General features: G+C 45.7%; 1 protein-coding gene across 1 annotated transcript; it reads left to right on the top strand.

Moving 5' to 3' along the window:
- The first annotated feature begins 2338 nt into the window (after positions 1 to 2338).
- On the top strand, positions 2339 to 15670 carry LOC136580373 (uncharacterized). Its single transcript, XM_066580896.1, has 8 exons — positions 2339 to 2430; positions 3650 to 6804; positions 7455 to 7623; positions 7707 to 7805; positions 10542 to 10811; positions 12192 to 12232; positions 13390 to 13459; positions 15407 to 15670. Exons 2-8 carry the CDS (start codon positions 3676 to 3678, stop codon positions 15454 to 15456), a joined length of 3828 nt encoding a protein of 1275 aa, XP_066436993.1. The 5' UTR covers positions 2339 to 2430; positions 3650 to 3675; the 3' UTR covers positions 15457 to 15670.
- The last annotated feature ends 1681 nt before the right edge of the window (positions 15671 to 17351 follow it).

Raw genomic sequence — 17351 nt, forward strand, 5'->3', positions numbered from 1 at the left:
TGGAAACTACACTATTTAGGCTGGGTTCACACGGGGCGTATTCCCGTCGGAAATCTGGCGGTTTGGCCGCAGCAAAAACCGCGAGATTTCCACTGGGAGAACCACCGCAGAAAAAGCCACGGCGGCTTTGAAGCGGCCCGGCCGCTCGCTTTTCCGTTGCGGCCGGCGCTCCCCTAGAGGAGAGCGCGGCCGCGCCGAAAATAAACAAAAAAGTAAAAGTAAACAGACATGCTGCATCTTTTGAAACCGTGGCTGCGGTGGCCATAGCCGCGGTTTCAGCCAGACTTACCGCAGCGGATTGGCCGTCCCGTGTGGACGAGATTTCTGAGAAATCTTGTCCACATGGCTGGCTAATCCCGAGATTAGCGGCCGCGGCGAAATTCCATGCGGCAAATCCGCCCTGTGTGAACCCAACCTTAGGGTACTGTATAAACTCGAGTATGAGCCGAGTCAATAAGTTTTACCACAAAACTTATTGACTCAAGTATAAGCCTAGTTATACTCCAGTATATACTAGGTAAAAAAAATAAACACAATACTCCCCTCCCAGCCGGCGTCTGTGTCTCTGGTGCGATGCTCTCCCCAGCGGGGTGGCAAGCTGCTTGAGAATTCTCCACGCTGTCATCTCCCTGCTCGGCTATGAATTCCCCCGCCGTCAGTGCTGTGTAAGTAAGCACTGTGATTGGATCAAGCGCCCGCCAATCACAGCCGGGGATTCAGACGCGCGGCTGGGAGGTGGGTATTGCTGTTTTTTTGCGGGGGTGGGGGGTTACCTCACTTGAGTTTTGTAGGATGGTTTGACGTTTTCAGTTGTATCATTCTGACATGACTATGACTTTTTGATCTCTTTTTAGGGTGACTACCCACTACATTTTCTTTGCACTGTGAAATTTGCTGCGTTTTTTTTTTCTGCAGGGGTCTATGGGACTTGTAATGTTAAAATTGCGATCACACAAAATCGCAATTTACCACGAAATCGCGATTTTGCATGATCGCGATTTTAACATTACAAGTCCCATAGACCCTGCAGGGAAAAAAACGCTGCGAATTTCGCAGTGAAAAAAAAACTGTAGTGGGTAGTCACCTGTATGCTGCATTTTGGGAGACGAGATGATCAAAATCAGCAATTCTCACAGTTTTTATTTTTTCGCTGTACATTGTATGAAACTGATAACGTAATGACTTTATATTGAGTCATCAGGAATGTAGCAGTAGCTTCCATGTAGGGCTTTGGGGAATTTATTTAGCGTTTTTCTCATGATAAATTGAGCTTTACTGGATTTTTATTTTTTCTGTAACGTGATATTTTTATGTGAAAGCGTTGTTCTTTTTTACCATATTTATTTGTCTTACAAATATGGTTAAAAAAACGGGTAGGCGGCCCGGGGGAAGTCAGGTGTCATCTGCGGCCAATCAGAGGCCTCAGCGTCACCATAAAAGTAGTAAGGCAAAAAAAAAAACCTGTTTGTATCGTAGTAATCGTACCGACCCATAGAATAAAGTTATCATGTCCTTTTGTTGCAGTTTGTGCGCCGTAGAAACAAAACGCACTGAAAGATGGCGGAATGTCATTTTTTTCATTTTACTCCACTTAGCATTTTTTTGAAGTTTTTCAGTACATTATATGGTACCATTGAAAATAACAACTCGTCCCGCAAAAAACAAGCCGTCATACAGCGACGTTAATAGATAAATAAAGAAGTTACGATTTTTTAAAAGGGGGGGAGGAAAAAACGAAAATCGAAAAAAGGGCCACCTTAACATAGAGCCATGTAATGGTTTATGTCAGACCTTGCTCTACCCACAAGTGCTCCATAGCCCCTCCATGTGCTTTACAAGTCCCCACCAGAACCTCCATCTGTGTCTCCCGTGCACCCCCCAAACATCACACTGCCCCCATCGACTTTCCAACTCATCGCCCCGTGTGCCTTCAGCCTCCTACTGGCTGCATCCACTACAGATCTCTGCACACACTAGCGTGTCTTCACACCCCGCCTCTACTGCAGAGTCATGTGACCAGAAAATGTCACCTGACCATCTGACAGCAGAACTCCTTCTAGCAACTCCATTCTAGCTTCTGCCGTCTAGAATCCCCTCTCTATAAGCTCCTGCGCATGTCCACATTCCCAGTGACGTCACGAGGCCTCACTACGGGGATTTCTGCTTCCTGTAAAGTTATCTACCTTGGAACGCTTCTTGCCCCCGCCCCCAACAAGTCTGATTGGTCACTTTAGGGAACATCGCCGCTTTCATTGGGTGTTTTCTATATAAAAGCTTAGTCACGTGTTAGTTTCAGGCCAATGAGCTGCGGAGCGCCGTTTAAAGTATTATTCAAGCAGTAGTGTGTGCCGGCTGGTTACCTGCGGGTGTAGCGCTTGTATTGATGTCCACGGCTCTCGGTGCGCCCTGCTAGCGGCTGCCATCCTCCCAGTAAGTAAGCTGCTCACTCGTGCCCTGTGCCACATTTCTGCTCCACGTGACATCTCCTCTCCATGGCTTGTACTGTGTGAAGCAGCCTTGGGGTTCAGTACATGGTGCGGCTGTGAATACCCTTTTAAAGGCCATCGTTCACTGTATGTCTTGGGTGGTCATATGGAAAGCTGGTAAAACATTGGGTAGTAGCCTGCTAATTAAACAACCATTGAATGAACGATCGCCTTGTGCGGCTGTTCGTCATGCAGATGCCACCATACATGTTGTAGTCCATATTGGCCAGTCTGTTCACACTGGCCATACATGTTCAGTGACACCAGGCGATGGATACACTTGATGAGTTTGTAATCTATTGGTGTAAAACTTGACCCACTAAACAGTTGTGAAGTTGTCCATTTTCATCTACTTTAGGCGCCTGCAGATGGCTGTGTTGGATCCCGTTGCGAGCATTCTCGCAGCGGGATGTGAGCTGTGACCACTGCGACTCACCTGCTCCTTATGTGTCTCTCTTCCCCCCCCCCCCCCCTCCCCCCCCACTCTCTAAGTGCTGGCTGCTGCCCAGCCGGCACATGCACAGAGCGGTGCTTGCATGACACTAGTGACTTCTCTGCGGGCCAGATATGCGCGGTTTGTTTTCTGTATGGGTAAATCGCGGCTGTGTGCATAGGACTGCATTATCTATGGCAGCGGGCATGAGCGGAAATTCTGTGGGAAATCACACCGCGGAATCAGTCTGCAGGAGGCCTTTGGCTACATTCACACGGATGAGTGAGAGATCGAGCTGAGACCTGGCTCAATATCACGCTTGTCAATGTGCATTCAACCCGTGGATGCGAGGCGTTTTCATGCAAAAACTCTAATCACTTTTCTGAAATTCCAACTTCGGCGCTCGTTTCATGTGCGTCAGACGATCGGCGAGGGTTTCTATTGACTTCACTGGGAAACGTCATATCATACAGCATGTGATGTTTGACTGTCCCACTGAAAACAATGTTTTTCTTAAACGTCGCAGCATTGCTGCGAGGGGAGACATCGCTCATGTGTCTGACTCAATTCAAAAGACGAGTTCATATTTGTGTGTCTCGCAATACACAATCTGCGTGAGATTCACGCTCGTGTGAATGTAGCCTCTGTAGTATCCATGCATTGTTACCCCTTTTTGTGGCCTATCTGTAATCTGTGCACTTTATGACCCTTTTGTGTTCTTCTTTTTCAGGTTCCAAAAGAATTCTCAAAATCCTTATGTCATTCGCACGAACAAGTGACCTTTCATATTTAAACCTGGAGGGACCTACTCCAAAAACAAGTAATGTGCCCGTTGGCACAAAAAGCCCCTTTACTCAATTGCGACGTATGGCCCTAAAGGACATAAAAAATGAGCCTAATGTGAACAGTGGACTAAAACGCCCATTGGGCTCCCTTAAAAGGAGGCTGTCTGACTCTGAATGTCAGTCTTTATTACAGTGCAAGTCAAAGTTGGGAAAAGTTGATCTGGAAATGGATAAAGGCTGTGGCTTTACCGGTCCTAAAAGTGAGCAAAATATGACTATTTGCACACATCTCACAAATACACCAGTGGGCCTTCAAGATGAAGAAAGAAATGAAAGTGCTGAAATCTCATCCCGGCGTGTCCAGAAGAACAAGGATGGTATAGTAGCTCCTGTAGTAACTAAACTATTCCAGCCGGTGCTACATGGAAGTCTGTTCTCTCCTCTTGATTGCTCTTCAACACCTAAAATCTTGGGTAACTCCTCAGTGCCCCTGTCCTACTTCACAGATCTCTCGGTTCCCTTTCAGGAGCAAGAATCTGCCAAGGCCTCTTCTAACGAGAATAAATTCTTTAGCACGCCAATGCCATCAAAGGCGGCCAAGAAAAAACTTACTCCTGTTATGGAAGTGGATTTTGAATCCAATATGTTGGAGGAATGGCAACCTCAAGACAAAGTATCTAGAACAGATGTACTTCACAAGAACTGTGCCGATGTTTTGTCCAACGACAGTCCCATACACACTCCACTGTATAGAAGTTCCTTTGCTACCGAGTGTCAAGACATAATTCAACACATCAAGAGCCTAAAACCAGCTGTGAAGAAAAGTCCAAGCAAATGGAAAGTGGAAGAAGTTGATGTATCTAGCATTGATGCAGAACCTCCTCCATATGACTCCACACCAATGAAGTCAATGCTGGCTTGCGAAGTGGCCAAAGTTATAGCTTCTCTGGAAAGTAGCCCAGTCAAGGAAGGGCCATCACTATGTGGGGAGAGCCTTTTGGATCTTGAGAAGACTGATCTACCAATTGATCTTTCTCTTTTAAGTAGTAGGCCAAATAGTGTATACCTTAAGGAGCAGAAGACTGAAAATTTTGAGAAGACTGGCATAGATCCTGTTAACGAAGTGAATAAAAACGTATCGGACCAGGCAACACCAGAAACTCTTGCTGTGGAGTCTTTGCCTATCCTTGCCGCTAGCAAATGTCATGACGAAGAGATAACTGCACACATCTCCAACAATGGACTTCATACAGAACACAAGCTCCCTGACAATGTAACTGAAGCTGCTGTAATGATACAGGATGTTGCTGTTGCACATAATGTCAGCCAAGTGGCTACAGCTTCATGTCACGCTCTAGCCAGTACTACTGGGAGTCTTGTACCTGTACATGAAGAGGCAATTGTAGCCTGTAATGGGCCATTAAACAAAACGAAGGAGTATAAACAGTGTGCCAATACTCCCCATGATACTGTATCAGATGAGGAGGTGCTTACTAATGCCACATATGAGCTAAATAAGGCCTCTAACGCTAGACCTAGTAGTACATCAATACATGAGGAGAAGACTACTCCAAATTCCACATATGTGATTGAAATGTCGAAGCTGTCCTCTGGTAATACTACATATGATTGTGCTGGGCCTGCCAATACCACCCGTGACATTGGTGAAGCGGTTACTGAATCCAACACCAGCCAGGTAACTGAAGGGAAACCACAGCTTCTCTTGAACACTACAAATGACATTCCATCAATGCACAAAAGCATAATGGACAAGACTGCATCACCATTTCAACTTCGTGTGTTGTATTGGCAAAGTAAAACACAGGAGAGTGCATCTGTGCAAGCGGCCATCCTAATGGCCAATACAACTCATGAGATTTCATCTAGTTGCCCTCAAGATGTTAGTGTGGTGCCCGAAGCTTCAGTGGAAGTTCTGTCCTTAAATGAAGCAAACCCAACTGGTTGTAATGATGCTGTTCTGGAAAAACTTGGTACTGGTAAAGAAAGTTTTGAGCCTCCTCTCGAAGAGAGAGTGCCCACTAATGGTGATCATCTAGTCAAAGACGTGGTGCAGCCTTCCTTGGATATGGATTTGGATGTGCCACCTCCGCACAATGTTGTGATCAGGGATATAAACCTCTCTGGTACTACAGGAATAAACGTAGAAATAACTACAAACAGTGATCATGATTTGGCTGTAGAAAAGGACCTGGTGATGAGCAATCATGGAAAGGTTTCCGAACTTGACCCTAAACTAACATTAGTGGTGTATGATGAGAAATTGACGCATGTAGAGCCAACACAGGCATCAGTTGTTGGTTTAACTCATGCCTCTGTTGATCCTAGTACACTGATTAGTCCAACTGCCCAGGCTAAACCAAATGTTACAGAAGGACATCAACTGGAAGAATATGAGAAAAATTGCAACGGTTGTACAGGAATGGTCTCCTCACAGAAAGAGGGAGATATCGGCAAAGAAGCAAGAAGTCAACAATTGGTCTCAGAATCTTGTAACCTAATCCAGGAGGAAGAAAGTACTCACGACGTCAGTGCCTTTTCTGTTGGTTCCCTTTCTTTTATCACCTCCACGCCTGTTCCCGGATTAAATAATTTTCCATTTCAGAAGACTTGTAGAGAGTCTGTGCAGCTAGATTCTAACCTGTCCCTTGGCTCTGTATTGGATGACTCTGCAAACAAGGTCCCAGGAGAACAGAAAAAGACAAACTGTAAAGACCAAGGAAGGGAAGAAATTTTACTTCATACATTGGGAGGGAGAAATGACCTAAGAAGCATGGTTCCATCATCAGATGCAGTTCCAAAACCAATGCCTTCAACATCTGGCATCCCATCAGTGCGCCGCTCTTTAGTTCCCTATCCAAATACAGTTCAAAATGCAGCAAAGGATCAGACAGTCTCTAAAATTCCAGCAAGGGGCATACCAGGGAAGAGTATGATCCGCCCCCCAGTGCCCCGTCAAAATTTGCCTAGACCAAGCCTGGTCAACCCAAAACCAGTCACAGATGGCCCTGGAGGAAGTAGCATGACAAACAAGCCTGCTGGGAATAGACTCGGACCTCCGAAAGCTGTTGCCGTTGTAAAGGTTTGTAGACTGGATTACTTGCACAAGTTTTCGAAAAAATATTTGGCATAGCTTAAAATGTTTTGGCAGAAATAGCTGCTCCTTCTGGGTTTAATTCAGTCCTAGTCAGTAATGGTCTTCCCCATCTGAACATGCACACTGGACTCAAACCACCAGGAAGTCGGGATTTAAAGGGGTTCTAGGGGACTCTGACCGATCTGCAGGATAGTTGATTGGTGGGGGGCTGCTGCTCTGGATCCCTGCTGACTGCCTGGTCTACCTGTGTGGACAGCTAGTAGCAGATGGCATTGTCTATATGGCAGGAGCCCAGTTTGGTACTACAGGCAGAGCTCCCATTGTATTGAATGCAAACTGCACCTGTAGTACCAAACCGGGTTGCTGCAATGTTGACTGCACGCACAGCGGACTAGGCAATTGACTCTTGATCTATGCTGTAAATAGGTCATCAATAGGAAATCCCTGAGAACCCCTTTAAATATACTTCAGGTTAGTCCGGCTGGTGGTACACTGGATATCTAGATCTACGAGTGCATAGTCTCATGCTAAAGCTTAGCCTTCAGAGCTGTACCTCCATCTTTGCAGCTATATAATATACTACTGCAGATAGGGCAGCGTGTTCAATTTGATAAATATTGTCATTTACTCTACAGGCCAAGTCTGATATTACACATTCACAACTACCCGCTGTCACCCCTTCTATGAAGCTACCTTCACGATTGGGGGCACCAGGTACTACTGGACGTCGGAATGCTGCTGCTAATCCTCATGTTGCTCCAAGCGCTGAGACTACTTCTGTTGTGCGTCCACCAATATCAACTGGTGAGAGTACAGCTTTTCGAAAGACATGGATATTGCTGTATTGTATGGTACAAATGTAACTTTTTAAAAATTTTCTTCAATAGGTATTAGAACTGGCCTTCCGAGACCAGGGACGTCTTCAACACGCCCCCCTCTGCAGCAATCTCAGAAAGTTTCCCCAAAACTTAAATCTCAAGTCCAAGGTAAACAAAAAATATTTTACACCCTGAATAGTCTTTAACCAGAGTTGGACTACATGCTATAAATGTACAGCGCTGGGCTTTAATCCTGCACCATACTAAGCTCATGGTATGGGTTTAACCCATTAATGACACGGCCCTTTTTTCCTCTCCTTCAAAAAATCATAACCTTTGGCTGACGGCTTGTGTATATATATGGATTTTTAAAAATTTTTTTATTTGGAGTAAAAAGAAAACACAATTCTGCTACTTTTGGTGATCTTGTTCTGCAGTGTAAACACTGCATTAAAATGCCCTTTTTTATTTTCTCTTCTTGGTTGGTATGATTAGAGCCATGCCAATTTTTTTTTTTTTTTTTTCTTTTTTTTATAGTGGTGTGGGTTTTTTGTTTGGTTGGTTTGACTATGAAGAATTTTCCACCATCTTCTTGCATCTATACACTAGCCAACAAAAAATTAGATTTTTGTGTCTAAGAAAAGTTTGTGTTCCTGTTAGCTTATTGTAAAATATAACAGAAAATTACTTCGTTTTGAAGAAAATGTTTGCTTTTGTGGTCAGGACATCGATTAACTTAAAAATATGATTTTTGAATTTGTAATATTTCAAGGATATACACTGGCTCATGATTGTAAGTAATTTCTTTGACTTTGAGAATTCTACAATGCAGAGTATGTCCATACAGTTCAAGATGAATGAAAATGTCTGGTTCTTTTCGATTTGACGATTGTATACTTAATCACTTTCACGCACAGGCCCCCAGATGTAGTCGCCAATCATATTCTTGTATTGTCCTTAACCTCTTCCCGCTCCAGGACGTAATTTACGTGCTGGAGCGTCGGGGTATGTGTGAAGAGAGGTCGCGGGGCGACCTCTCTTCATACAGCACGGGCGTCAGCTGTTTATTACAGCTGACACCCGCGGACAATAGCTGCAGTCGGCCGTGTGGCCTACCGCGTCTAACCCTTTAAAGGGGTTGTCCGGCCACACAGGGTAAAAAATTTTTTATAATGCTGCCGCTGCTTCCCTTTCAGTAAGGATAGTAACAGACAGCATACAGGGGCTCAAACCGGCCGGCAGATCAGCTGGAATGTCAGTTTCTTACCATAGAATCTGATCTTTACTGCAGCTTTCAAAGATGGCGCCTCTGTGCTGCCTTCCCACAATGCTCTGCGCTCTCCCTCTTCTGTGTGCGCGCTCCCGATGGCAGTAAGAAACATGAAAAGGCAGGATTTCATGGCCTCCCTCAGCTCACGTCCTAGCCCCACCCATGACACGCCCACCTCTATTCAACTGATCTAGAGTCTCTCCCCGCCCAGGCCCCGCCCCCTGCTGCATACTATACTCAGAGGGGTTGTGGCCAGGGGAGACTGTTATACTCTCAGTTCAGGATAAAATCCTACCATGAGTGTAAACAGCAGCACTGTGTATAGGGAATGGAGAGGGGCTGGGGAGAGCCAAGAGAACTCTCCTGCAGCCCCCCACTGCAAGGCCACCCTGCTAAAGTAAAACAAAACATTTCTCCACACACACACATGCCCCCATAGTGCCCCTCCCACAGCGACCCCCCCCCCCCCTTACAGTGCCCTCCACAGTACCCCCTACAGTGCCCTCCAAAGTAGCCCCCCTCCACATGCCTCCTCATTCCCCCCCCCCCCCCCAACCACAGCATTCTCCACAGTTCCCTCTCAACAGTGCCCTCCACAGTACCCCCTACACATGCCCCCCACAGTCCTCCCATCCACAGCATCCCTATACAGGACCTCCCCCACAGTCCCCCTTTACAGTGCCCACACACAGGTACACTAACAGCACCCCCTGCCCCTCCCCCCTACAAGTACCGTGATACCTATATAAAGATAACACAGGATCCACCATTCACAAGACACAGCTCACCTGCTCTCCTGCACAGGCAAGATTATACCGTGTGAAAAATTACTATCACAGCCCCCCTCCAACCCCACTGTGACAGACCACCCCCCCCCCCACCGCGACAAGTCTATGTGACCGCACACCCCACCACGACAAGTCTGTGACCGCACACCCCACCGCGACTTCTGACAGCTGGGTCCCTGCACACCACTGCACACCGCTTGTACACATCCATCCATTTCTCCCCCCCCCCCCTGCAAGAGCCCGCCCCTCCACTCATTCTCCTCCCCTTAGATACCTTGGCGATGAAGAGCCAGTAGCCACGCTTTCCCTGCAGGCAGAACTGAGCTTCCCAGTGGCTGAATGAGAGGCGGGACGAATGCGTGCCCTTAGCCCTGCCCTGTCCCGCCTCTCCTCATTGAAAATAGTGCAGAGGGGCGGAGAGGAGGCAGAGAGGGGGCGGAAGCTCAGTTCCTGTTCCTCGCTCTTCCATTAAGCCACCCCGCACACAAGGAGATCGTATATCGGTCCCGGCTGCAGAGAGAAGAACTGAGCATGCGTGGATGAGAAGGGGCTCGTTCCCGCGCCAACAAGAGCTGCTGCGGCCTGACAAGAGGAAGATTCTTGTCGTAACCAGGGACGACGGAGGAGCAACACGGGGGGGGGGGGGGGGGTGCAAGGTAAGTCCAAAACTTCTGTTTGCTTCATTTTCCATGCACAATGTATATTACAAAGTGCATGGAAATGGGGAAACAGAAGTAATGACATGGTCATTAAGGGGTTAGTCATATCTTTACTACTAATTATCACATGCCAGGGTGGTACCTTGAAGCTGGAGCATTTTTGAGTTATCCCAATTCTATGTTGCAGGATTACTTACAAAGAAAAGTCCGAAAGGATCTTCTATGCTTCGAAGAGAAACGGGCTGGAAGGCTGAAAATGCTTCTGTCGTAAAAGCCACTGTAAAGCCGGCGACTCTGAAACCGAACACCAGTAGGGAAACGGCCGGCGCTCATGCTGGGGTTCGTAAGAATGCTTCTGCAAACCACATTGGACAGACCAAAGCCGAAAACCACGAGAAAGTTCAGTCTTCCCTGTCGTCCAATGAAGATCTAGCTAGCCTTCTGGCTAGCTCTATTGGTAGGTGGAATGGATCGGGCCACATATTAAATCTGGCTTTAGCTCTAAAGTTAATCTTTTGTTTATAGTGGGCTATTGCTATTAAGTCTTGTTGTGGCATTTATTCTTACCCAAGAGGGTGACCCCATATGGGTTGTCACTTGAGACTGACAGCTCCTTCCCTATACACAATAGGAGAAATGGCTGTCTTTTCTGTACTGTGGATGGTCAGCACAGCTCACCGTCAGACATGCATAGTACAGATTTTTAATTATTTTCCTTTTAACTCCTGCAGAATCCGTGGCCCATCCACAATGTCCATTTCGGACGGGCAGCAGGTCGGACTGCTTCCATTGACTTAAATGGAAGCTGCCTGTGTGAAATCTGCAAAACAAAATGGAGCATGCTGCGAGTTTAATAATTTTTTTTTCCTTATCTGCGAGCGGAAACCACAATTGGTTTCCACTTGTGTGCATGAAGAATCGCTTTTGCATTGCATGCTATGGGTGGTATTTGCTGCAGAATCAAGAGGTGGTTGCCCGCTCTGGATTGCGCAATTCAAATCTGCCCGTGTTCATTCACCGTTACACTCAGGCCTATCTGTTAATTGCTGGGCCACACCTAAACGTCAGGCTGCAGTCCAACAGTTATTAGTAAATGACGAGCACTGGTGACTGCTACTAGCAGTTGTGTGATGTCACCCTTAGTGTATGTTCTCAAATAGAGGAAAATTGGTGCTGCAATAGAAGCCTGTGGGAGCTGCTGGCAAAGGGAAGGAATGGGGGGGGGGGGGGGTGTAACAGCATGAGCTGCTGCTGAAGTCCCTCCCGCTTCCTTGCTGGCAGCTTCTATGGGAGCTACTGGCTGATCGTGGCCAAAAGATAGGGCAAGGCTTATCATTTCCGTCTGCGTGTAAAATTGGCCGGCCAGAATTCGCAGCATATGTGCTATCATGGCCGGCCAACTTTATGCGCCAGAAAATCGCCCATCTGAACGAATGCTTCATATGGTCACAATTTAGACCCATCGGTGAGGGTCAACCGCCTGGGATCCCCACTGATCAGCTGTAAGCTGGGCCTTTGTTCATGCACTGAGCTGATTTCTACAGGAAGCAAACGGCTCTGTTCTCACTGCAGTATGGTATTCCAGGCATTGAAGTAAATGGCAACTTGGCCCGCAATACCAAGCCTGGCCTTTGCCGTCACAATGGCAATGTCTGCTTCCTGCTGAAAACTGCTCAGTATGAGCACCAAGGCCCAGCTTACAGCTGTCTAGCAGGGCTCCCAGGCATTTAGACTAAACCATCAATTTACAACTGGATAACCCCTTTTAATAACGGATTATTTTAATTATATGCCAGTTGTGTAATTCTGTCTAACCTTCAGATATTATATTTTTCAGAGTCTGCTGAATCTGGACATGGTGGATGCCAGCACCTGGAGGTATTTGATGGGCTTCTCTAGTTTGTGGTTCTTCTGCCTTTTGTAATTGCCATAATGACTACAAAATAGAAGCATATGGCTACATAGTCTGTATACAAGGGTATATACTGTATTTGTTTACCTATATTGTCCTAAATCGTTGCTGGAGGAACTCGGGCATCTGAAATGTTGAGTAGGTAGAATGAAATGACTTTTTGCTGTTTTAGATTACTTCTCTGGAACTTTAAGTGTTTAGAACTTTTGGAGTAGACCTTAACTGGTGGTTGGGTAAAAAGTGAAGCACGTGTGACATTGTCTAACATATCGGTGAGATCTAGAGGTCTGGAAGTAGGCTTTGTAGGTTGGTTATTGTTAAACAAAAAATTATAATTGGCAGACTTTTAATAGAAGATCTGAATAGATAAACCTTGATCAGACTTCAGCCCCATCATGGCAGGTTGTGTCAATTTGAAATATTTGGTCCCAGAAAACCTATGATGGCCTATTATATTCAAATATCAATGCTGTAACACAAAGGGGGAATTTTACTTAAAGGGAACCTGCCACCTCCCAACAGCACCATAAACTAACTTATGGCTGTGGGAGGAGCCAGGTGACTGCTTATATCTCACCTGTTCTCCCAAACCCATGCTATCCGCCACTAAAGATTGTGTTTGGCACAAAAGTTTGAGTCTTGACGCGTGGCACAGCAGTCAGATCATTGTGCAGTGTGGGAGCAGGGGAGTGTAAAGGGGAGAGGGAAAATAAATGCCTGTCTAACGGCACCATAACTTCATGGTGCTGTTGGCAGGTGACAAGTTAAGATTGTGGTATGAAATGCTATAAACCAAAATAAAATGCACCCAAATTATAAAGTGCATGGCTTGTAATAAATTTGGTGCACAATCTGCAGAAATCTCCGTCTATGAGCGGGTGTAAATTTGCACTATAGTTTGTCAATTTCTGATACAAATTTATAATCTGTCAGACAAGCGGTAGCTCTGCCTAACCCCACACAGTTACTTCAATACTTTTCCAAAAGTGCAGAAGTGTCAAATTATACATCTATGGTAGATGCCAAAAGTTGCAGCTTTTTTTATTCGCTAAAGAACTGTAACTGTTAATAAATAACCACCCCCCCCCCCCTCTAAGTATATTCACACTTTTATTTTATGTAGATATGTAAATGCTGTCATGCAAGATACCAGCACCTTCTACAGGAGAATGAAGAACTTAAGATCCGCTTAGGTGAGACTATGATCTATAGTTATTCTTTGCAATAGCTTTGAACTGAAGCAGTATTCATTGTCATTCATCACCTAATCACAGGATAAATGTCTGCTGTGACCCTCCCCAATTATGAGGATGGGGTACTGTGTTCCAATTTTCTTCTCCCTGCACCCCCTGCAGTGTGGAGGAGTTGAAATGGCTTGGTGGCTGAGCATGTGTGCTGCTACATTCATCTCTATGGGACCGAGGAGGTGAAGGCCATCTTCTGCGTTGCTGTAGAGTTGTAGGCAGCGGCCTTGCACATGGCTGGCCATCACTCCATTATAGCTCCCTACTGCAGGGGGTGCAGTAAGGAGGAAAGGGGGTACATAGGATCCTATCAATCAGGTGTTTATTAACTGTAGTTGGGTGATGGCATTCCTAGCCCTTTTAACAACTGGAGCACTTGCCCAGCATCATTAAACACCATAAAGCCAAGCTAACTTGTGTATATAGATTATGTAGTAACTGGAGGTCTATGACTATTGAACGGCTCCTAAAGTTTAACAAACCTTATCAAACTGGCGCACCGTACAAGGAGTCCCACTTATTACTGGGCCACATTACTTGGCAGTCGGTATCGTGCAAATTCTGACACGCATGTTTGGAGCCCAATAACAGTCTTTGCATATTGCAAAATTGGACAAATCGTGTGAGTGAAGTGCTCAATTTTCAAACATGGTTCAACTTTTCCACTACATTTTATTTGTTAAGCATGGGGTACTTTTATCAGAGGTTCATATATCCTTTGGTAAAGAGAATAGCAGGCGCACATGTTAAAAGGATTGTCCAGGTATAGTAAATCATGGCTGATTTCTTCCAAGCACAGCGCCACCCATGTCTGTGTAGGTTGTCTGGCATTGCAGCTCAACTCCATTTGAAGTGAAGAGCTGAACTGTAATGCCAGACACAACCCACAGACAAGGGTGGTGCTGTATTTGGAAGAAAGTAGCCATGTGGTGGTTTTTGTTTTTTTTGTTTTTTTTTTTCTAACCCTGGGCAACCCTGTTCTAAAGCTACCCTCCAGGCCAGTGCAAACAAAGATGGCCACACCATCTTCTGACTACATGATGCATATTAATGCAGTGTGCATCAGGTAATATAGGACAAGGCATCTGCTTTGATTAACAATTGCTGGCCAGGAAGAGCAGCAGGTAGTGTCTTAGACTACCAAATGCATACTGTGATCCGCTAGTCAGAGGTGGTGCGTCAACCTGCTTGTCCAAGACCCGGAGTGTTGCTTTAAGTATTACTGTATGAAGTTTGTGACTGCAAACCTTGCTTTTGATGCGGTGATGGTAGCATGTCAAGCTTTCTAGTCAGTGACTGGGGCTCCTGTAATAGTGCACAGTGCTATCCCTTTGTATACTTGCATGATTCTCTCTGGGTACCTGCCACACATCAGAAGCATACTGATAGACCATGCACCATTAACCTCTCTGAAATGGGGCTATTTGTAGACTGGGAGGGACTGATGATCTCTGGACGGTGCTGTGGGATATAGTGGCACTACATAAACAGAAACTAATGCTGCTCTGAATAGGAGTCTACTTTGCTTTATAATTTAAAGGGGTTTTCAAAGTTGGTGTTTTATATAGTTTTGCACTCCCCATGCCCAAAACTGTAGTAGAGTAATTCTCGCTGTGGCATCGAACTGCTGTTTCGGCATTGGGCCACCACAGTAACTGACAGGTAACGTCACCCAGCCAGGAGGCAGGTTTGCGGGATGTCTGATGTTCCTACCGGCCTCCCATTGGCTGTTTACCCATGTGACTGCTGCAACCCCCATCGCCACTGGAGCAGCAGGAGTGTGCATGCCTCTTATTACTTAGTGTTTCTCTCCCACTCCATCCCCCTGCTGCCAATGTTGAAGGTTCTCGGAAAACCTCTTGGTTTGTATTAACACTACTTGGTTTATTACTTTAGGTCAAGTGCAGCAGACAGCAGTGGAGATGCCGCACATGCCTGGTACATAGGAGGACTGAGCATATGGACTAATACATGAAGGATTAATTACTTTGGCTATCAATGTTACATAACTTACAAAGCTGCCTCAACCTTGCTGGGACGTAAGCTGCTATATCTACACGGTCTTGCTCCGCACGTTCTGCTGCAGTGTATATTTATCTGTTCTGCTCTAATTTATGTTTTATTCTAATATGTAAAATAAAGACCTCTTTGTATCACTGATTTGGGCTTACAAGTTTTTCAGGACGGCAGTTTATTCTACTCTCTATATCCTGGCATATTCCAGGAATGATGAAGAAAAGCTGCATGCACAAACTTTCTGTCACTTTGGCAGTTTGTGGGGGGGGGGGGGGGGGGTGTCTCTTTATTTTTTTTTTAGTATGCCATGTTGGTGGTAATCCCACAGCTCTTCTTAGGCCCAGTGTCCACGTGTTGATTTCAAGCATAAATTCTACGCGTGTCTCCCCCGTGGGAGATCTGCAGCTCCAGAAGCTCATAGGGATGTATTAGCATCCGCAAGGTAAATAAGTATGTGGGGTTTCTTTTTTTTTTTTGCGGATCACACGCGTGGGAAGAAATCTGCCAGGCAGAAGAAAGTAGATCCGCCTGCGACGCAGTGGAGACCCGCAGCATCTGGACAGGTGAGTATAATAACATTTTTGGCATCATGGCTGCAGGATTCCACCATGCATGCCCGTGGACATGAGGCCTTGCTATACTTGTCCTGCTTCAACCACTAGAGATGAGCGAGCATGCTTGCTAAGGACAATTGCTCGATCGAGTACCTGCCCCCCTTCCTGCTACCCCCTGCTCACTGCCGCAACTCGCCTGCACAGGCAGCCAAACCTTTTCTTCCGAGCAGGCAGGTACTCGCTAAGCACAATGCTCGAGCAATTGTCCTTAGCGAGTATGCACCACAGAAAAATACAATACCTGTCACACAGAGCAGCCACAACTGGTAAGATACAAATCCATAAATTTATATAAATTTTTTTTTTTTTCATGCTCTCCTGATTTTGGCTTAATACAGTTTCAAACTGTTAAACTAAATGCAGTGTAAAAGTGGCCTAAAAGCCACATCGTAATGGCTCACTCGAACGGCATATATCCTGCGTATTACACGTGTGCATAAATTATGCAGTACACACTAAATGAGCATGTACATGCATATATTACATCCCTATAGTCTATACCTTGAATTACAAGGGTCTTAATCCGCAGCAGAATTGCTGCAAAATCTGCTCCACTCTGGTGTGGATTTTGACTTTGCAGGATATTTTGATGTGGGTTCCAGAGTCAGCCAATATTCTGAAACTGTTTGCCAAGCTAAAGACTGTACCATAAATTCTACCTTCACATGGCACATATGTGCAACAGAAAACCTACAGGAAATAAACATGAAACCCAGCAGCCCAATCTGCATCTAAAGGGGATAGATTCGACCACTGTCTTAATTGCAGGAATTGTACAGATTTTAACCCTTTCCAATCCAACTTGTATTCTGGTTGTCCTAGGCGGCTTACTCTCTTTCTGCCATTATACAACAGCGCTATATGCTGGCTAAAGCCAGTACTGCATGAGGTGACACGTTGGATAGGCTCCAACAGCAGAGAGGCTGGCACTATACAGTAAGAGAATCCCGACGGACGTCTTCAAACATCGGAGCTGTACAGCCTTAAATCATAATGACTTCAGACAGTGGATTGGGAAGGGTTAAGGCCATCCTCACACTCAGTAAATGCTACAAATTGCTATGGAAATTCCACAGTGATTAAAGTACAAGACCTGCAGTAGATTTTAGAAATCTCCTTCACATGGTGCAGAACTTTTCCACAATGAATCCCCAGTATATCTTCTGCTGTGTAATTCGACCCTGAAATACAAAGATTGATTTCTGCATCTG

Source organism: Eleutherodactylus coqui, chromosome 10, assembly GCF_035609145.1.
Source record: "Eleutherodactylus coqui strain aEleCoq1 chromosome 10, aEleCoq1.hap1, whole genome shotgun sequence".
Taxonomy (NCBI): domain Eukaryota; kingdom Metazoa; phylum Chordata; class Amphibia; order Anura; family Eleutherodactylidae; genus Eleutherodactylus; species Eleutherodactylus coqui.

Bases quoted from the DNA above. Each gene is read 5' to 3' on its own strand.
- LOC136580373 (XM_066580896.1), top strand. From the start codon at position 3,676: ATGTCATTCGCACGAACAAGTGACCTTTCATATTTAAACCTGGAGGGA. The intron at 7,806-10,541 runs GTAAACAAAAAA...TCTATGTTGCAG, and splicing joins ACTTAAATCTCAAGTCCAAG to GATTACTTACAAAGAAAAGT. The intron at 12,233-13,389 runs GTATTTGATGGG...TATTTTATGTAG, and splicing joins GTGGATGCCAGCACCTGGAG to ATATGTAAATGCTGTCATGC.